This window comes from Diplotaxodon limnothrissa, linkage group LG20 (assembly GCF_057381915.1).
Source record: "Diplotaxodon limnothrissa isolate DT_005_m linkage group LG20, D_limnothrissa_male_GT1.1, whole genome shotgun sequence".
Taxonomy (NCBI): Eukaryota; Metazoa; Chordata; class Actinopteri; order Cichliformes; family Cichlidae; genus Diplotaxodon; species Diplotaxodon limnothrissa.
In genome coordinates, this window is record NC_140615.1 from 6,106,141 (window position 1) to 6,128,003 (window position 21,863).

Sequence of the window (21,863 nt, forward strand, 5' to 3'; positions counted from 1 at the left end):
TTGAACTCAGGACCTTCTTGCGTTTGGGCAACAGTGCTAACTGCTGCACGTAGCATGGAAATGTGTTTCATGGTGGTCACAGTAACCTTCATCTATTACCACCGAATTCAAACCAGTTCATCCTCGATTTAATTTCTCACATATTTAAAGAAACTCTGTCGTGGGTTAGATGAAATATCAGGCTCATGAGAATGAAATAGACCGTAGGAAAACATAATAATAAAAAAATTTCTTTTGGACTTCATTAAATCTGCTTAGTTGCTTTCCATCCTAAAGTAATGCTTCTGCACCCATACGTGAATGGTACATTAATGATGGTATTATTTATTTAAATTTTTTTTATAGCTGTTACTACTTTGTTGACTGATGCATGTATTTATTGTTTATTAGAAAGTCATCATAGTAAAAGTTGCTGAATTGGCTTACAGGAAGACGTTATCTAATACCCCAATAAACTCTTAATATCTATTTGTATCTTCAAGAGAGCTGAATTGTGAAAAAGTGAAAGTACTCTGCACAGGAATCATAATCTATTGTGAAACACCAACACTTTAAATGAAGAAGTATGGTTGGAACAGACTGCAACAATCTCATTTTAAAGTCAACTTCAGCATATTACTTTAAATCTGAAGGCTGTTTAACACTTGCAAACATGGTTGCAGTTCTCTGGTGCAGCCTTAAACCATTTTTGCCTCTGTTATTGTTCTGGGTCAGAACTGAGAGTAGTGTTCATGATCTTTGTTTTTGGCAGTTTTGTTGCATTCTTCTTTAATCTCAGATAGTTTCAGGTACACAGATTGTGTTTAGCCTGGCGCCTGTCTTCACTCATGTAACATCAGGAAGTAAATCTATCTTTTTCTCTGAGAAAATGCACAGTAGGCAATCTAATTTCCCTTTGACGTTTTTACATCTCTGCCCAGGGCACAATAATTATTAGTTTTCCATTACTCCATTCTGTCGACACCTCAAAATTGCCTTGAGGGGATTTCTTTAATTTTGTCAAAAAATATATGATTAAGCTACTTTCACAGAGCCCTGAATTTTGAATTTTTCTACACATTTCTGAAGACCGCATATGCAATAATGAAAGTCTGTATGATGTCAGATTAAAGCTACGGTCAAACTGAGTAGCGAGCAGCTAACATTCTGGTTTATTCACTGCTTGTGAGTCATGCCTGTTATCTCCTCCGCAATATATCCATGCAGCTACCTTGCCTAAACTACAAGGAGTATTTCCAACACTGAGAATGCATCTGAAAAACATTACTTCCAGGTGTGAGAAAAACTGAGAAAAACTGATAACGGTGTAGAATATTCTAAGCTCATTTTTCCTGAATTGCAAGAAGTTCATGTGTTTGGCTGGCAAGTTAGAATCAGTGGTTAAACCTCAAATTCATTATGACCACACAAAACACATGATCATTACTCAAGAACTCACACATATTATTATTATTATTATTATTATTATTATTATTATTATTATTATTATTATCAATGGTAGTAGTTTTACTATTTTGCTTCTGGGGATCCAGACTGTTGTCATTCTTTAAGCAATAGTTTTCCAGTGGCAGGCCTAAAAAAACTATCTACAGCAGATTAACAGTATCTGAAAGTCATGTCCTTAACAGCTAAAAATAGGTCTAGCAAAGACCTGATACATGACCTACATCTGACCCTTCATTTAATCCCTCTACTGTTCACTAAAAACTCATCAGAAATAGTCTCAGTGGAAGGGTGGCTGTCAAGAAGGCAAAAGGCTTTGGTATGCCAAATTACACAAGAACTGGACTAAAAATCAGTAGCAACATGTCTTGTGATTAATCTAAATTTAAAACTTCTGGCTCAAATTATCATCAACGTGTACTGAGGAGGTCAGGAGAGAAACACAACAGCAAGTGTCTAAAGGCGTCTTTAAAACAGGGTGGAGGCTCTGTCAGTGGTTTTGGAGTCGTGTCAAAACTGATGAAAATATAAATGAAGAAAAGTCAGATTTTGATGCACCATGCAGTACTATCTCAAAAGCCTCTGATCGATATCGACCTCATATTTCAGCCCCGAAATTACCCCAAAGTCATTGCCACTGCAGTTAAAGCAAACCTGGTTCAAAAACACAACAGAAGTCTATCAAACCTCAAAATTATTAAAGCAATGTGGAATCATCCCAACAGAGAACAGAACAAAGAAGAGAACTAATGAAATATCCCTTAAGAAACCTGGAGAACTACTTATTTAGAGTACATCAAGAAATTACAAGAAATCTTTCCTAAGAGAGTTCAGACTTTGTTGAATGCTTTTTAGAAATATATACAAACTCTGTTTTTCCCCCTTTGAAACTGTATTTCCATGTATGTTTTCACATGATTAAATAAATCACTGCACCTTTTTAACATTTTCCAAGTAAACTATTAAAAAATAAGTGTGGACCATTGCACAGAAAACAATCGATTGCACTCATATTCGATCACATACATGCAAACTATCTGGTGCAAAATGTCGTTTACAGTATATGGTGCCCTGACCTGCAGACTTGCTCAGTGTAATACATATTTTCATAACTTTTAATAGAAAACTTCAGATGTGTTGTGTTTATATGCACTATGAGAGTTAAAAGCACATTTTAGACAGTATAAATAATCAAAATATTATATGAGTGTACTTAACTTTATTAAACAAATATAATGGTGAAAGCACCATTCATTAAATATTAATAGATTTACAGTAACAACAGAAGCCAACTGAAATACCCTCAAATCCTCTGCAAACACATACTAGTTTTCTTTCCACTGGTTGCTCTCCTATTGAGATCAGTGTTTCCCTATCAGTTCAGGGGAGACAGACTGTCTGGTGAGAGTAGGTGATCATTATCTACTGTCCTCAGCGGACAGACAGGCCTGCTGTTCATGCCTCACTGTATGTGGGTGGTATGCTGAGCTCTGATACCTGTGCTGCTAGTACCTCTGTGCTTGTAGCAACATTAGGAGCTGGAAAGCCCCAACCACCACGTGTCTCAGAGCTGAAACAATGTGTAAAACTGTAAAAAGGCAGCTGACTGTAACAGATCACAGATCAATGCAAATGTGTGCACGTTTGTGCTGCTGTTAAGACTTATTTTAATAGTACATTTTGTCATTATTGTGCAGCATGCTTTAACGTCTTCGACAAGTTCAAATAAAATAGTAAAACTATGTGAAGAGCATTGCTTTTAGCAAAATGTCATATATAAACAGCTTTCTTGAGTTGTTAGTTTAGGGAAGATCAAATCTACAGTTTAATATTACATATGTTTTCCCACCTGTTGCCTTTCCTAAGGTCGTGGAGATCAAATGTAGATAAGATTTTAGGATTGCTGTGTGTTAGAACATTACTTGTCACTCACGTAAACTCAGTACACCTAAATAAGTCTTTGATCGCCCTGCTTCAAAAGGGGGAATATTTTTGACTGAAGTTAAAACACAGCCTCTTGACCCCTGCTTCAACCTAAACAGCCTCCACGGTTTCACACACAATTGCATAAACAGTGTGAGAAACCCGGTGAGATCAAAGCTGGCAACAACAGCTGCGCGGTACCTGTGGGAGGAGTGTGTGTATGTGTCCGTTTGCACCTGCAGACACAATCATAGAGCTGCCTTGCTTACCGGGCAGATAGCAGTCGCAGCCGGACCCACAAACAAACCGATAGCTTACCTGAGTCATGGATGCAGAGAAGTCCCCCCAAGGTGCGCAGATTCTGGACATCGGCTCAAACTCGCCCCCTTGTGAGCCTAAAGGTGCGCAGGAGACCGGACAGCTGGAGAAGCCGCCGTATTCATACGTGGCTCTCATCGCCATGGCCATCAAGGACAGCGAGAACAAGAGACAGACTCTGAGCGGGATCTATCAGTATATAGTGTCCAAGTTCCCCTACTACGAGAGGAACAAGAAAGGTTGGCAAAACAGCATAAGACACAATTTGTCTCTCAACGAGTGCTTCGTCAAGGTGCCCAGGGACAGCGGAGGGGACAGAAAGGGCAACTACTGGATGCTGGACCCCGCATTTCAGGACATGTTTGAGAAGGGAAACTACCGACGGCGGAGGAGGGTGCGGAGACCCTACAGACCCCCGAGTGTGCCTTACCTGGGCGGGAATCCCGTGGAGTACTCTGAGTCGCTCTACCTGCAGCCTTACGTGAGCAGCTCCTGGAGCATGTGCCAGCCCGGCTCGACCCCACCGACGGGATATGCGTCAGCTACGGTCAGCACGGGACACAGCCGCAGCGTGTCCCCGGGCACCTCCATGACCTCCTACTGCACCCCTCCTCCCCACTTTCACCATCCTCACTACGGCGCTTACCGCCGCCACCCGCCCGTGCTGGTCCCCCACAACGGGTATCCTTACGGCGGGGTGACCCAACCGATGAGCCCGGATGGAGGCACCGTTTCCGTGGCTTGCAGCTGCCAGCAGTTCACCTCCTACGGCAGGCCAGCGGACCCAGCCCTGGCTTATTTAATGGACCAGTAGGACTTTTGAGTTATTTTGTGCTTTGATGGCAAGTTCACATCTGAGTTCGCCTCTCACCATTTCAGTTCGGCTGTCACTGGTTTGTCAGGTACTTGGTTTAGTTTGGCAGTTTCATATGTCTGTTATAAATAATGCTGTTGATGATTTTGTTTGTATAGATTTTGTACAGTTTTTATAAAGTTTGGGTTTTTGTAAGAATTACAGACGGCAGGTCTACCATATACCATGTCATTTTATTTCAAACTTGCCCCCATCAAGTGTGAACGGCAGGAAGACAGCTGATCTAAGGGTCTGAGGTTTGCATTTTTATTTTGTAATTTTTTTTTTACTGCGGGTTATAGGCTTACAAATAAGCAAACTTTTGTTCTTTTTCTCTGTTTTTTTATATTGGTATATAATTTTGAATAGGCCTGTACGTTTGCTGTAACGTTATTTATTTGTTTTCTCCGGATTTATCCAAATGTGTGAGCTGCTATAAAAGATGAATGACATTCAAGCACTGACCCGTTTTCTCATTCGATTGTGAATGTTTGTTTGATGTAAAATACATCACGTTTGTTCAAATAAAGTTATTTTTGCATCAGAAACTTCACCCTCTCCAATTTGTTATCATTATTATTCATTTATTAATGATGATGATGATGATTATTGTAGAAGACTTGATACATTTTAAGCGAGGCTACCTGAAAATGCAGGTTTTAAAATGGATATTAGCTGTAATATTTCACAGACCTGTATGCTTTGTTTAAACTGTTTCTAAGTATTGAAGGTTTTTACTTGTGTAAAGTGATGGAAACTTTTTCAAGCGGAAGTACTTTGATACTGAGGAAATATAGGAAAACCTGATATTTCTAAGAAAAGTTCGGAAGCCAATAACAATAACAGTTAATAAAGTTTTATGTCCCGAACACGCTTTTTAATCTGGGTTAATACCCTGTCCCGCATTCCAACAAGATCATAGCATGTATCCTCTGCACAGCTATTTACTTACCGTCGAGGAAAAACATGCTTAGTTTCTTTCATTTTTAATTTGTTTTACTTTAATAAACACCGCCACCAAAATGTGTTATTGGGCGCAAATGAAAAGCAGCATCGTAAGCGTTAGAGTGGACAGCAAGGATTTAATGAACCCTATTGGAATGCGTCCAGGTATTGACGTACTTTCCGTTTCCGTTACAGGGGCGTGAACAAAAGGAATCGTTTGCCGCGTGCGCGCTCGCGCCGTGTTTTGCAATCTTAAAACACTACGTTTAATGTTTTTGCGAAAAAAGATGGAGACGCTTAGCAAGCTTCTGCTGGAATACCCCGAATTAATGTACAGCGGAGTCGGAGCTACGGCGTTTGTCGCCGGCGGAGCGCTCATATATAAAATTGCCACCAGGTAACTTCTCCGACTTCTGGCACCGCGGCGGTGTGTTTGTAGCTAACGCTACATTCACGCTAGCACAAGTTAATGTGTGTGGAATAAAAGAAACACACCAGTTGATTTTTTTAATTGTGACATTAAAGAAATAGTGCTTCCTGTCCTGCTCCTATTGCTCCTCTGGAGAGATCTGTGTATTTACGCTAGCCCGGGCGCTCACTTTAAGAGCAGCTGTGCCGCTAACTAACTTGATGCTTTGCAGTTTTGTGAGTCCAACTTTAGCTAACCCCGTTTGATGTTTACAGTTAGTATTTATGTCACGTGACATCAATACAATGGGCATATTCAGATGTCTCAGGCTAGGTTAAGTATTTTTGCATAACTGAACAGCAGCGGTTGCCACTGAATAACACGCTGGATTTACCTTGTTGCTTACAGAAAGAAGCCCACCCATGCAAGTGTTAACTGCTGGTTCTGTAATCAGAACACAGTTGTGCCCTATGGGAACAGGAACTGCTGGGATTGCCCCAATTGTGACCAGTACAATGGCTTCCAGGAGGTAAGTGTTATACACTATGTAACTTGTTTCTTAAGTGTGGTAATTCTTTTTCTCTAACGCATATACATTTTTTTAAAACTGTCTGTGTTTTCAGAATGGGGACTACAACAAGCCCATTCCTGCTCAGTACATGGAGCATCTAAATCATGGCATATCTGGAAGCCTTCCTTCATCGGAGACACCTAAGACTCTGCAGTGGGTCAACTGTCAGATGCTGCTTTGCCGGAAGTGTAATAACAACCAGTCTGCAAAGATCAAACAGTTGGCCTCATATATCCCGAGGGATGATGTATGCACTTTGTTTCTGTCACATCATAGTATTGCCCAACATGCTGTTCTGAAGAATAACACCAAATGCCGTTTCTTTCTCCCGTAGGAGAACTACGATGAGGAAATTGAAGCCTACAAGCATCACCTGGAGCAGACTTATAAGTTATGCAGGCCATGTCAGACAGCAGTGGAGTACTACATTAAATATCAGAACCGCCAGCTTCGTACGGTGCTTCTTAATAATCAGCTGCGGCGCACCCGGGAGTCAGACATGGGCTTTGTAAAGGTCAGTGCAACCCAATCTCACCCAATCAGGCAATATTGTGAATTATTTAATAAAAAAAAATCACACATAAAAGACACTAAATGACCAAATGCTGTAGCATGCAGGGTGTTTGACCTTTAGCCAGATACTAAATAACATGATTATTTTAGCTGAGACGAGCAGGAAACTGCCTTAATTTTAACTTTTTTTCTGTGATACCATCTTGTTGCTTTTTCATGTTTAACATAATTTGTTCATCTTGAAATGTAAGAGGGAAACTTTCATCCTTTTGCTCTTTGTTGTTACACCTAATGACATAATGCCTTATCAGTAGCTATTTAGTGTGCATTCGGATCCTCTTTGACCTACTCAAACAAAATAGGCAAGTGTTCAAACAGTGAAGCGATCAACAGGTTTCTTGTTTTCATGGGTCTGCTGATAAGGATTAGCGCTTTGACACAGTCAAGTCCTGCTTTTCAGCGTTTAAAGTGATTAATCAATTGTTACCACTTCTGCTCCAGTGTGATCTGTGACGTTAGGCGTCATGTCTAATTTCAGGTTGTGTGAGGATACGAGTGAACGATATTTAACCACTGCTGTGGCTTTAATGGAGTGCATTAAACTTTGACTTTCTTATTCACACTAGTGATTCATTAATGTGGTGCAGTCCTGTTACCCGTTTCTTGGTAAAGCACTGAACTATAACTAACAGTGCTTTCAGTTCGTTTAATTGGCATTCAGACCCCTGTTGTAGACTTTATTAACACTATGTTGACATTGTATTCTATTAATTTCAGTATGCTGTGAAAATGTCACAATAAGAGCCTGTTTTTTTTTTTTTTGTTTTCTTTGTTTGGTTTGTTTTTGTCCTCCTGCAGAGTGCCCAGTGCCTGTCCTCTCCCATTGGAGTCGTACTCTTGCGGGCCCTTGCCTTCCTAATATGTGCTTTCCTTGCTGCCACAATTTTCTGTGAATTGCCAGACCAGCCTTCGTCACCTGATGGCTCGCAGACATTAAGTGGTGGGGTTGTTCCTCCAAAGCCTCAAGTCCACAATGAGTCTACCCACACTGATAACAGCAGCAGAGTGTCGCCTGTGTGGCAGAGTCTCCTGGAGCTGATCCCAGACAAGGCCATAGAAAATGCCGAGCTTGCGTGGCAGCATGGGAAGGACAACCAGCTGGCTGTAGTCTCTGTTGGCCTGTTAACTTGTCTCACTGGTATCTTCTTAGCTGGACCTGCAAGGTAAGCAGCCACCATTTTATTTGCCTTTGGATGGACTGTTCATAGTTCCCAGTTTAATTAAAACAAAAAAACTAATCTTGCTGCATTTCAGGTTGAGGAGAATTGATGCTGTAGCCTCTGTCCTGTGGTTCTTCATCCTGTGCCTCTACATGGCCGAGAGCTACATGACTGATGCCTTGAGCTGGATGTACACAACGAAGCTTGTTGGCGTCTCCCTCTGTTGCCTCGTCAGCTTTGCTGCTGCCGTGGCAACTCGTAAACCGCTGGGCGCACGGAGAGCCAGATACCGAAGGTCAGAACCTGAGCAGTAATGTTCACATTGTATTTGAAACCGTGGATTATACAAAAACATGCCGTCTTTCCATGAATGCTTCGCATTCATAAGCATCGGATCAAAAAGCATCAATCTAACAAGTGTTATTGGTGTATTTTTAATGTTGTCATTTCTTTTCATTTCTGTCACTGTCTGTTTTTAAACCTTCAATCTTCCAGCTCTGTGTGAGAATGACTGTGATGTTCTGACATGTGAATGATAATCTCCAGATATGGCACACGACCTGAAGCTAGTCCCTTCTCCTTACCAAATCCCACCTTCAGCCACACAGCCACGTGCTGAGCAGGTGCTTGATGCATCAATTTTTGGCAGTTAAAACAATTTTGCATCAGATAATATTGTTACCTCATGGTAGTGCTTTGTCCTTCTGCTTTGAATAATTGTTATTGTCATTGTTTTTTATCTATTCACTGAGAGAAGCAATGAGGAAACATTTCAGTAATCATAATATCATAAAGGTATTATTTATAAGCTTACTCTAATTATTATCAGTTATAAAGTCCTAAGAAGGTTAACAAGTAAACTTTACAGGACCTTCTGACATTTCAACCTATTGGTGTTCTCTATTCAAATGACTGATTATGTATTTAGCATCATTATTACTGCACCATATATGTGAAAAAAATGATGTTTAAATAAGCTCATTTTTGCAACCAGTATATTGGGTTATTAACATTTTTGGTTTTAGCTACTATTAACTGCTTTACACTTTACTAGATTGTTTTGAATGTACTCGTTTAACACTGTTAAAGCTGTGGGGCTTCTAACTACAACTCACTGCATGAAATACTAATTTGTGTAAACACTTTATACCACACATAAGATGTGGTATTTGCGTAATCACACTCTTTCTCTATCGCTTCACATCACCTACAATTTTTATTGGCGTTGGATATTTTCTAATGCAGCCTGTTCTGGTGTTTTTACCTCATGTCTTTGGCAGCACCAGGAGGTGACGTGGAGCATGATGTGTAGTGATGTTAGCTGACAGAAAATTTGCATGCCTGCAACATCTGCGAATTTTAATCGACATTTACTGTTGTAGTTTATTTATTCATTTATTTATTTATTTTACAATGGTTCAAGTATTTAGCTGCCCCCGTTTGTTATTCCCAAATTCTGCAGTTTTTCTCCTGTCTCCATTATTGTTGTGACCTTGTACCCTTTTGATTTACTTTTAGAACATTCAGTATTCGTCTAAAGTTGCATGATCTTGACTTTAAGCAATTTTTGCAAATACACATTTTCTTTGAACTGTATCATGCAGAATTGGCCAATATTTGGCCTTGCAGTGGCATTAGTTCACCTTGAGACAGTAGCATGAAGTTTCTCAGTGTACTTGGCAGATCGGTTGTTTGTTTCTTAAAGCTTCTTTGAGAACTTATCAGTTCTTCTGTAGATTGCCTTTGTTACTTGTCTCACTTAACACTGAGTCCAGTATTAAAATCGGTTCTCTCCGGTGGTTATTCATTCATCAGCAGGGCTCCTTGCGTTGTCTTGAGTTTTAGATACTCTTACTGGTCGCTTCGTTACTTACTGATTGCTAGTACCAGTTGGACCCCCTTTTGCCTTCAGATCCATGTTAATTCTTCAAAACAGATTTAAGAGGTGCTGGAAACTTTCCTCAGAGATTTTGGTCCATATTGATATGATAACCTCACACAATCTCCCGTTTCACCTCATCCCAAAGGTACTCTATTGGATTGAGCTCTGGTGACTATGGAAGTCATTTGAGTGCAGTGAACTCGCCGTCATGTTCAAGAAACAAGTTTGAGATTATTTGAACTTTTTGACGTGGTCTGTTAAGATGGCGACACTGGTCATAAAGGGATTGACATCCAGCATAAAATCTTGGCCAAATCAAACATGCAGATCATGAATACATTTAGTATTAGGCCTTTTTCCATTACTTCCTACTCGACTTGGCACGACTCGTTCTTCATTACTAAAGAGTACCAGCTAATATGGTTGAGGTCGTTATAGCAACGCGGTGGAACATCCATTGACATCATTTATTTGCGACATAACAAAGGTGGACGTCGAGGCGATGTGATACCTGCTGCTCGGCCTGTGGATTTTTGTCAGGCTCTGGGACCGTGGTGTTGTTTCTCTGTCGTTTCCCTTGTTTCCAGGTTACAAAAATGGTGGTTTTCAATTCCGTGAAGGAGATTCTCTCCTGACTCATCATGTGACACCACTGACTAGCTGATCAGTGGTATGCAGTCTGTTGAAATCACATTTTCAGATCGCCTCAGAACCCTGGTCGCTTGGAATACTGGTCAAGTAGGTACCAAAAAAGTGAGCCCATGCGAATCGTAGCCTCAGTTTACGGTTCTTAGCTGTTGGAGATCAGAGATGCTGTAGCCCATCTGCTTCAAGGTTCAGTGGGTTTTGCATTTAGAGATGCTCTTCTACATACCTTGGTTTTAACAAATTGTTGTTTTGGTCGCTGCTCCCTTCCTATCAGCTTGAAGAATTATGGTCATTGATCTCTGATTTCTTGGGTTCAACAAAGCTTTTTCACCCAGAGACCTGGCACTCACTGGGCATTTTCTCTTTTTCACACCATTCTCTGTAATGGTTATATTGGAATATCCCAGTATATTAGCAGTTTCTGAAATACCCAGACCGTTGAACAGGTTTGTGTGTGTGTGTGTATCCGGCTGTATGTTTGGGCTCATTGTGACATTGAGGAATGATCAGAGCCCATCAGAGGCCTCTCTGATGGTGCAGCATGATAAAGAGCTGCATATGCAAAGTGTTCAAAGGTTTTGGAGAGTATTTATGTGTACTTCTTTGTGTCATATTTTGATGCTTTTAGCTGTGGGCTCAAAACTCAAGTTCAAAATAGCCTGTAGGTGACTATCTGACAGGTACTTGGCTTGTTTCAGCATTTGAGGTATCTTGTGTAAGCATCAGTTCCTGGTGCCCCACCCCTCTTTCATTTTTAATCGGTGCTCCACTCAGCAACATCTTGGAGTCTTTTCTCAGGATCAATCTTAAATTGTCCTGCACAAGCTCTAAATGAGGCGATTTACAGCTAAAATGACGACCTTACATCACTCACAACCGTATTAGCTTCCATTATAACTAATGCTACCTTTGCCAGTATTTTAACAAGTTGATATGTGATAAACACTAATGACCGTTTTAAGTGCACGTGCTAACATTTCATCTAACTTGTTTGAGTTTCATAGTTATGTTTTACTTGTGTTGGATGTAGGGGGTATTTATTTTACTCTGATGTGAGAAGGTGTTACAAAATAATGGGAGACAAGGTGCTTAGATTGTGATTGCTCATCAGTTTTGTAGTGTTGTAACTGTGGGTTTAAACTGTGTTGCGCTGTTCTGTTGAGAGATTTATGTTGTCAAACCAGCGCCTGTGGTGTAGTAGACTTCACATGCTTTGAGTCTAAGATGGTAGATGATTGATCAAGTTATGAACTTGTGTGACTTTTCACACCTGATATACATCAAAAAAGCACAATGCAATGCTGTATAGTGCCGCAGTTTTTAAAAAGAAGAAAAAAAAAGTCATACTGGCTGTTTATACTGTGACGTTAATTGCTAACGACTTGAAGGCTTTTTTTGTTTTGTTTTTTGAACTGCCGCATGTGACAAACTGCATCTTAAACTCAAAAGTAACGTTCATCACAGAACAAAACAAGCTGTATTGGTTAGTTGTGTGACGTACAGGGTGTATCAAAAAGAACCATCACGAATTCAAAGCGCTTTAATCCTGCGGCCGAAACGCATACCGTTAAAAAGACGGGGCTTGTCGGTTTTAATGCGGTCGCTGGTAGCACCAGCAGCTGCAGTGGCCCCAGACATGCTCATACAAATATGGGAGTTTGACTATCGTTTGGACATGTGCCATGCGTCCAGAGGGGGGCCAAATTAAGGACAACATTGTATGTAAAAAATTTTATATTCAGCCATGTAGTTTAAAATTTACCACAAGCTTTTATGTCCAATATTTAAAACGATAAATAAATAAATCCTTTTGAAACTGAATGATTCGTCTTGCTACACCCTGTATTTGGACCATTGTGTGTACTAAGGGTAAGAAAGAAAGTATTTTTACCGTTTGGTTTGCATGTTTTTTAAATGATATTTGCATAATGTCTGGTTTGAGTGTTTCTATTTCTGCGTGTTATTTTTTTTAGAGAACTCCTGTTTCTACCTGATGAGCTGTATGACTGTAGACCTCTTTGTGTCAAGTGTCTAGCTCTAGAAGCACTATGTTCAAAGTGTTAACTGTAGAATTAAGCTACTATATGTGACAAATTATTGTACTTCATTATTATACTACTGTTACTATTTATCCCAAGTATGTTTATCTAAATATTTTAGTAGCGTCTGTTGGAGAAACACTTGGTACTTTTTTAAAAAAGGACCCGTTGTTATGCGAAATCTTGATACTTTTTTACAGTTTATCACAGTTTGATCACCGACGATGTGTTTATATATCCTGTAACAGCCTCAGAAAGGAGCTCCATCCCTGCTCAAAGGTTTCCTGCAACATGCTCGATGAAACACTTTGCGTTTTGGGTGCTTAAATGGTTCATTTGGGTATCTTGCTTTTAATGATGTGCTCCATTTCGGAGGCTTTGTGGTAATGCTTGCTGTACATGGAATATAATAAACGACTGATAAAAGGAATTGTCTTCTGCTTGTTTTTCCACCAGCATCCTGTCTCCTTCTGCATGTCTCTTTCCAGTCTGTAAAACTTTATTACTCAACTTTGGAGGCAGTGGAAATAATCAGAAGTGACCTGATTATACAAAGAAGCTTTATGTCGCTGCTCTGTGTGGACCCATGAGTGTGTGAAGCGTTTCTCTCGTCTCTCCCCGTCAGCTGCTGCGTGCTGTCACACAGCTGCTGCAGCGTTTCAGCGACAGCCTTGTCGTAGCCTGCCTCCATTAGTGCTGACATTAAGGGGTTGTCAGAGCTCATTTCTAAGTGTGTCCCCAGTTTTCTTCTCGCACTTGGTCTTTAAATCAGCATATGTTTAATTGTGGTAAGCAGGTAAAATTCTTAATTGTGTTTACACTATTTGCTCTATCAGTACCCAATTTCCTCTCCTCAGAAGTATTATGTTAGACTTTCTGTATGTAAGTATTTGTATGTTTTTGCTGCTGTGTTACAACTTTAATTTCAGGTAGTAGACCATTCCGTTGCTCTTGTGTTGCAGATACCTTGCAGGCAGCTCCACAGTCCCTCCTTTGAGCTCCACCGATGTGGCGGACACTTTCATCCCCACTCCGCCCCCTAACCTCTCCCAGCTCATCAACCGCCACCACGGTCGTCACGAGCGGAAGGCTTCCCCCTCCTCTCTGCCCGGGCGTCTCAACAGAGCCCTGTGCCTCGGCACCATGCCCTCCCTCACCAGGACAGGTAGCGCGGGATGTTTTCCCTTTCAGTTTGTGCTCGTGCTGACAGATATTTCTGTGTAATCCTTCTAATGGCTTGTTGGCGTTTATCTGTGGTCTAACGGCTCATAAAATAACATTTCAGCAAAGGGAACCGACACATCTGTGCAAATTAATCAAGTAGCTTCAGGTGTAGGTTGGGTTTAGTATTTGGAATTGTTTGTTTTTACAGTCAGTTACACTGTAGCACTTCGCATGCTCATGAGGTTTCTAATTACGTAGCTCAGTTTTTATGGAATATCAGCTGAAATATTGCCTCTGTTTACACAAACGTATCTACAGTATTTGCATTTCTTACTAAGAGGTCATTTATGCTGAAGTGTTTGCATAAATATACATTATTTTTTTAGACACTATGCAATGGAGACAGGATTTTTCAGAAATCTCTGGCACATCTGTGCTTAAATTTCTCAATTTTATTTAAAATGCAAACATTAAAAAATGTGTGTTTGCAGTGTAAAGCGTATGTTTTAGGAGCAGTCGTGGTCCTACAGTAGGCGGCCCATTTGCAGCTGCTTAATCTGACAGATTTGTCACTAATTATTTACTAATATTGTGGATTTTTAGTGTGAAGACTATCAATTTTTCTTTGAATGTGATAAACTAAAACCTGAGTCTCAGCATGAAGTTGTGTAGTTTTAGGTTTATGAGAAATACTGATGCAGGTTTAAGTGAAAACATCAGTTTGTGGTGAAAAGTTTTATTCATTTATTTATTTTTTAATTTTCAGATTCTGGTTACCTGTTTAGTGGAAGCAGACCAGCCTCACAGTACAAAGATTCACAATCTTCAGGTATTGAAAGTCCTGGCGATTCTGTGACCTCTGTTCAGTTTTTCATTGTAAGCAACAGCTCGGTGCTTTTTTCACTAAGACGTTGCTTAGTGAAAACATTTTTCACCGCTCTCTTTTTTGGCACAGACTACTTTTCGCTCAAGTCTGGGAGCCGCCCATCATCCCCGGGTCCCTCCCCAGCTCCTTCGGTAGCTGGTTCTGTTACATCCAGTTCAGGTTCTGCCAGACAACGGCGTCCCCTCATCAGCCCTGCTCGTCTCAACATTGGTGGCCAGAGACTCCGGCTTTTCTCAGCAGAGCCAGAACCCACGCTCATGTTCCCACCTGCGTCTCCATCACATCTCCTGTCTGAGCCGACCCCTTCGGTTTACAGCGGCTGCTTTTCACCCGATGTGTCACCCTTTCAAAGTCAAAATGGCAAGTATACATAAGGCTGACTGTTATAGGAAGACTTCTGGCAATATTTCTTATTTTGTTTGTCTGTTATTCCTGAAACTACCACCAGGTGGCAATATAAACTTTTTTGGGGGGGGGGCAAATCCACCACACAATGAAACAAATCGACTTGTGAACATGTTTAGATGGTTTGGTTTGTGGTTTAATGATTTTACCTGATTGGCCTTGCAGATTTGAGCTCCTTGTTAAGAGACGATAGTGTGATTGAAGAGGAAGAGAAGCGAAGCAGCTCCTCAGGTTCTTCTGCTTGCCTGGTCGGTACTACAACTCAGTGTCCAGAGGGCAGGCGTTCTCCAAAAGGTAAGCAGTTTGACTTCAACCCTGCAGGGAGATGGATGTATCTATGTCAGAAAATTTAATATTTGTATCATGCCTGTTGGCTAACTGGGTTTTAAAAGATTTCAGTCTGCTTGGGCTGATACATGAGAATGTCTGTGTGTATCATTTGAAGCTGCTTTTGATCTCTGTAGATCTCTACAGTGACTGCAAACAGATTTCCTCTTAAAGCAATTTCAGTTTAAGTGACGGGAACTAATGCAGCATCCCATGTATGAGGGACAGAATATTAAGAACACTGCTACCACACAGCTACCTGTGGGTCTTTGCTTCATTAAAATCAATTCAATGAACTTGATTGTAGTTTCTGTAACTTCTTCTCTATTTGTTCTGATTTAAAGGAGGGGGAAAAGTATTTTGTGACGCAGACACAAAATGTAAAACCAGATGAGGTGGTTTGATGATAGGGCTCATGGCTCACGTTTGCCTTTTCTCTCCAGATTTTGCGAAGCGTCTCATATGGCCGGGGCTTCTGTTTGCAAGCCTGACTGCCAACCTGTTCTTCGGCTGCCTCTACATGTACAACAACTGGAGATGAGTGTCGACAGAGCTGCTGCTGCTGCCCCGTACAGAGCAAGTGTGCCTCTGGCCCCTTGACTAACCTGTTGTTCCTGCGCAACGAGAGGACATACAGCAGTGCAAGAAAATATCACCTCTCTGGTGCTTTACCTACTGTTTGCCGATGCAAATTGCAGATGTCAGAAGAACTGTGCAGTAAAATCAGATCTTATATTTGTGAGTCATTAGTGCTCAAACGTGAAATGGGTTTTGTTTTTGCCTTTTGATCACTGCTCCTCTTACACAAAGACAGGTGCAAATGATAAGAAGGGGCAAAAAACAAAAAAAAGATGAAATTGCACTGATGGCTTTTTAAAACCTGCGCTGTGAATTGTGCAATAAACATGTACTGTTCAGTCGACACTGCTTGGGCACAAAGTCGCGTCTTACCTACTTACACTGACCGAGTGCATTACCTCCCTCAACTGAACATCGCTGGATCTCTACAGCAGCCAGAAACTGGTAAATGTTAAGCGACATGTTTTCTTGTGGTTTAGGTTTTGTTTTATTGGTATTTGTACTGGTGCCATTACATGTCAGCTGAGGAAAGTAAAAAGTGGTGCTCCGTTATTGTTGGCCTATTTAGGGTCAAAATAATTCCTAACATTTCCATCTCATAAACATTTCTCAGCAGTTCACTACAAAAAGGGTTCTCACCAAAGCGATTCAGTTTCGGTTCTTTCTTACTGTAAAGCTGTTCATAAGCAAGTTTGTAAGTGTGACAGCGCCTAAGGTCAAGTGTGGTTTAAAAATAAAAATAAAACATTTCCAGTATATGGAAGAAATTATGTTTGCTGTCTCTCTGTCTGCACAAGCAAGCCGCAGAGAAGGAAGTTTTCCTGCCAACTCAGCTGTGAACTAATTTATACGTTACTTTTGTTATTACTCATAGTCAAGCATGTACGTTATTACAGATTGGAAATATTTTTGCACTTGTTTTTCTGAATTGGCGGACGTGTTCTACTTTACGTGATTTAAAAATTGTTTGAAATTGAGAGCACGGATGTTTGATTGTTATTTGTGTGCATGTTAATCAACCGATTCTCAGAAAACTTGTGCATTTTTAGACTCGCAAGCTGCAATTAAATAGGTTTGTGTTTCTTTTGCATGTGATGCAAAACAAAAGTCGTATGAAATTTGGAAAGATTTTGTTCTGTTCAGGTGATTATTGAATTATTAAGTGAGTAATTTGACTTTGTTGCAATATTAAGTTTACTTATTGGTTTATGCAAAGTTACTTTGAACCAAAGTTATAAATTATTACATTTGTCTGGCAATAGTTGTAGAAAACTATCAATGGACGGCTTTCTAATGATTTGTAGTGTTCATTTTAATCATTCAGTGTTGTATGCAGATATTTGTGCTTGACTTTTTTTTTTTTTTTTTTTTTTTTTCCTGACTCTAAATTGACTCAGTCATTGAAAAAGTATGAAATGTGCTAAAATCTTGATGCTTTCTTAAATCCCAGTTAATTTTCTCTGGAATGGACAAGCTATCATTATTTTTATTCACTTGAAAGTCAGTTTGTTTGAACATGTATTTGAACTTAACTGTTTTGTTTCGCAGCCTACGTCATCAGTTTTTAAAATCAGAGGTTGTCTAGTTGTTATTCCCTTGTACTAAGCAACACGTTTGATCTGTAATTGTGGAACAACAGTGGTTTCATGTGGACCTGTGCTTTTTTTTTTCTTTTTTTTTTTTAAATAAATAAAATTCTTTCCCTAATTACCTCTGTGTAATTACACCTGCTCTATCAAAACAGATGTTACAAAATATTGCCAAAAGATATTAGCTCATCTGCCTTCACACACACACATATGAACTTGAGTGAAGTGCCATTCTCAATCCATAGGAAAAGCTTTCCATAAAGTTCAGGAGTGTGTTATAGGGATTTTTGACGTTGGATGAGAAAACCCGGCTCGCTGCCTTCACGTCAATTCAACTCAAAGGTGTTGTGTCGGGTTGGGGTCAGGCCAGTCAAGCCAGACTTGCTCATCTGTGTCTTTATAGACCTTGCTTTGTGCAGTGATGGCGGTCATGTTGGAACAGGAAGGGGCATCTCCAAACCTCTCCACAGTTTGAGAAAATATTCTGCATACCTAGCTGCTCCATTTTATACACATGGGGCCATGAAAGTGATTGAAACTTGTGTTCAGTGTGCTTCCAAATGTTGTGCCTTAGCCTACCTTAAGCTCGCCCCCTTCTGGCACCGTTAGGCATTGTCTGAGTCTTTAAATATTCTGATCTCTGGCCTGCCTCAGCAAACTGAAGCTTGCACTGAAGTGTTAAAACATATGATTATCTTTAAGGGTTGCTATGGCAATGAAAAGCTGAATTTACACAGCTGATGAGAGATTAACTGTAAGTGGACTGCAGGCAGCGGTCAAGGGTGAAGGAAAGAGTCTTGTAGGAGGGAAACTTCGATTTTATAGCCACAAATTCACTCCACTATAACCATGATGGGTTGGGATCTTTTGTTTTTAAGGTAAATGTGTGTGTACCCTTACATTATAGAGCCACTATATACTTCTTTTCATCAGAACATTTTCTTTTTATTAGTTCTAAAAAGGCTTTAGGTATAAAAAATAATTATTTATGACCAAATAATACCATAAATCATGCCATTATATCTTTCTGACCTATCATGGGTAACTTTATGACTCTTTCTAAAATAACTTGCACATAATAACAACATGAATTATGTTTGCGCTCTGATCTTAATGTGTTGTTTTCTTGTCCAAAGTTCATAAATAGCCATCTTCATATCTCATTATTCATCATCTGTGTAATTCTTTATTTCCTTCCCTTTAAGCCCTGAGCTGTACTCCTCCACTTTTGTTTTCTCCACTTTCATTGCAAGTTAAGTTTTGATGTTATTTTTGGTTCTTCCTTTTTCCAGAGAATGGACGACCCATTCTGCGTTAACGTCAGATAAGTTATTTTGTTTTTTCCTCTCTGCACATCATCTCACCTTTAATCTTCATAAATCGCATTATCATCTTAAGGAAGGGAGCCTAAGCTTAACACTGAGTCATTGTTTAGAATAAATGGTGAAATACAGCAAATGTAAACGGCAAACGTGTTCGAGATTGCTCATTGCACCCTCTGTAACAACCATGACTCTACAAACCTGAATGCTGAATTAATCAAACAAATTAAATTGTGCAAACTTGTTTCAAATCTTTTAAGTGATATTTTCTCCCTTTTGAATTTTAGAAATTCAATATTTTTTGATTAACTTCAACCATTTCGCATTGAAGTTGGCATCACTCACAAGTACATTTTCACTCTACTTACTGAACGAGTGAGAGGAAAGCAATCGACATGAAACCTCTTAAGCAGGGACCAGACTCCAATCTGGACGCCAGTGACCAGTTATAGTACACCAAAATAAATAAGTTATAGATTTCTGTAATTTTAAACATTTACTACTTAAAATCTTTGTGTTGTAATAGCACTTCATTTTCTAAATAACATATCTCAAAGTGGGTCATATATGACCCGTGATATGAAAGGAGTTTAACCTCCCTGCACCACTGTCTATGTTCACTTTTTTTTTAAACAAACACAAAACTACCCACAACATTTTGTTATTTCAATTCATCATTTGTAAGTTATGCTTTCTTAATCCCATGCAAAACATGAATGAAAGTAATATAGTTTTTCATTGAGCTGACTTCATCATTTTAAATCCAATCAAAAGCTACATGCAGAAGCAAGTCAACATATTTAAACTGTGAAACACTGGAAGTTTGTTATGCTGACTTCATCACTAATTATGTGCTGATGTTCTGCAGATATGATGCTTAAAATGAGAAGCAGCACTGCAGTTTAAGTAAGGTGGAGGTGATGAGAATCGCATTACATTTGCAGTTTTTGAATATTTTTGGAAGAGTGAAATATTTTCACCAGCTGAGATGAAGAATCGGGTGATCCCTGCGGTTAGTAAGATTAATAATCTGGGAAACAGACGACTCAAATGTCTGTACAACAGTGTCATTGCCAGTTCTTCCACTTGGAGCTAAGATGTTTAGCTTTTCCATCTAGAGCAGTGTGGTAGAATCTGACTGGTTGCATTAGATCAGACACTTTTAGAAATAAATGCATTTCTTTGAGTCACTGCAATTATATTGAGACATTTTGTAGATTTAGGAAATGAAACTTCTATAAATTACTAAAATCTAATTTTAGTTACTAATGCTGCTGTTTTTCTCCTGTGACACAGCACTTCTCTGGACTTATATTAATTGCAAAGCACTGGACTGTAGGGGTCTGCGGGTCTACCCTACAGTGCCTGACAGAACATTTTCAGTCAGCAAGAGCAGTTTCTCATCCTCTTTGCTGGAATCCCCTGTGCACTCCCTCAAAGATTAATCTTAGGTCCAATCCTTTCACAGCACGCTTCCTCTTTTTCAGATCATTCAGACACACCGCATGAATTTCACGGCAAAGGGTGTGAAATACATGCATCAAAAGCCCCCTTGAAACTGCAGGTGGGGCTAACCAAGTGAAAAATACTAAATTAAACTAAACCGAATAGATATGTTTGCATCCAAAGAACAAGAAGATGAGTTTCCTGATGCTATTGTGCTTACCTTTATTTAATTCAATCCAATTTGGATCCTGTTTTATTCTAGATAACTAAAAAAAGTGCTATCATGAGCTATGCTGCCTTTGTTTGTACATGTATTCATGTCCAGTTATTTACTAATCAGTATCTCTCAACTATCTCAACTAATAATTTCCCCCAGGGATCAATAAAGTATTCTGATTCTGATTCTGATTCTATCCCCTACCCCCAAATAATGTTTATTATTATAATATTTGGAATAAAATTCCAGCTGTAATAAAAAAAATGTACTAGCTATAGTAACCATGTGCACATAATATAGTATTTTGGCTTTTTTTCTGTCTTTTTTTCTACTTCTATTTTTTAATATATCTCTAATTGACCTTTTCTTCTTGTGCTGCTGTAACAAGTGAATTGGCTAAAGAGGAATCAGATCTGTTACCATTAATTTTATGTGTCATCTTTGATGCTGTATGTTTTTATATTTATTTGTTGTTATGTGTTTTCTTCTTGTACTGTGAATTTTCATGTTGTAATTTTACATATTGCTGTCTGAACCATACTGCTGTACACTGTCTGATGTTGTGTTAACTTTCCTATTTTTTTTTTTTTTTTTTTGCTCTGACCTGGCAGGTGAAAAGTGACATGTTGTTCATTAATATGCACTGTTCCCTTTAAATAAATCAATTGAATTAAAATGTATATACAAAATACAACACCCTTAATGTAAGGTTTCCTCTTCTTTCCGCTTCTTTTTAAAATGTTTTACTCAACTATTGCAACCAAACTGGGCTCATCTTCAAATCTCTTCTCATCTCTTACTCAATTTTAGTTCCACAAAAACTACATTGGGTGTCTGGAGAAGTCACGAAACTCACAGGTAGCATTTAAATCTCTTTTCATCTGTGTCTGACCTCACGTGAGATGATCTTTAAGGGCAGCAGCAGAGTTTTGGCTGCAAACTGTAAAACCATTTGGGGAATCTTATGAGTCAAAGTGATGCAAAGAAGCTCTGAGTATCGTGACTAGACGGCGAACAACGTGCTTTAACGTGGGTGAACTCAAAACCAAATGTGCTAAATTATGCCAGCTGGAAAACACGACTCCTTTTCAGCACATTTTATTACATTTTAATCACATCTAGGTGATAGACTTCTCTAGTGGATTGAAAAAAAAAGAAGAAAAC

At 39.5% G+C, this 21,863-nt stretch overlaps 2 protein-coding genes across 2 annotated transcripts; both read left to right on the top strand.

Annotated features, from left to right (window-relative positions):
* The first annotated feature begins 3,691 nt into the window (after positions 1-3,691).
* foxl2l (forkhead box L2-like) lies at positions 3,692-4,498 on the top strand. Its single transcript, XM_085344657.1, has one exon. It carries the CDS (start codon positions 3,692-3,694, stop codon positions 4,496-4,498), a length of 807 nt encoding a protein of 268 aa, XP_085200783.1.
* A 1,204-nt stretch (positions 4,499-5,702) lies between these two features.
* On the top strand, positions 5,703-16,168 carry tmem201 (transmembrane protein 201). The gene is made up of 11 exons (XM_085344477.1): positions 5,703-5,879; positions 6,300-6,420; positions 6,515-6,709; positions 6,797-6,976; positions 7,834-8,198; positions 8,290-8,490; positions 13,727-13,929; positions 14,695-14,757; positions 14,884-15,174; positions 15,385-15,513; positions 15,990-16,168. The coding sequence occupies exons 1-11, from the start codon at positions 5,752-5,754 to the stop codon at positions 16,085-16,087; spliced, it is 1,974 nt and encodes a 657-aa protein (XP_085200603.1). The 5' UTR covers positions 5,703-5,751; the 3' UTR covers positions 16,088-16,168.
* Positions 16,169-21,863: the final 5,695 nt, after the last annotated feature.

What these genes read in the sequence shown, in the direction of transcription:
- foxl2l (XM_085344657.1), top strand. Translation starts at nt 3,692, where the DNA reads ATGGATGCAGAGAAGTCCCCCCAAGGTGCGCAGATTCTGGACATCGGC.
- tmem201 (XM_085344477.1), top strand. Translation starts at nt 5,752, where the DNA reads ATGTTTTTGCGAAAAAAGATGGAGACGCTTAGCAAGCTTCTGCTGGAA. An exon ending in AGTACAATGGCTTCCAGGAG is followed by an intron (nt 6,421 to 6,514) that starts GTAAGTGTTATA and finishes CTGTGTTTTCAG; the next exon opens with AATGGGGACTACAACAAGCC. An exon ending in CATATATCCCGAGGGATGAT is followed by an intron (nt 6,710 to 6,796) that starts GTATGCACTTTG and finishes TTTCTCCCGTAG; the next exon opens with GAGAACTACGATGAGGAAAT.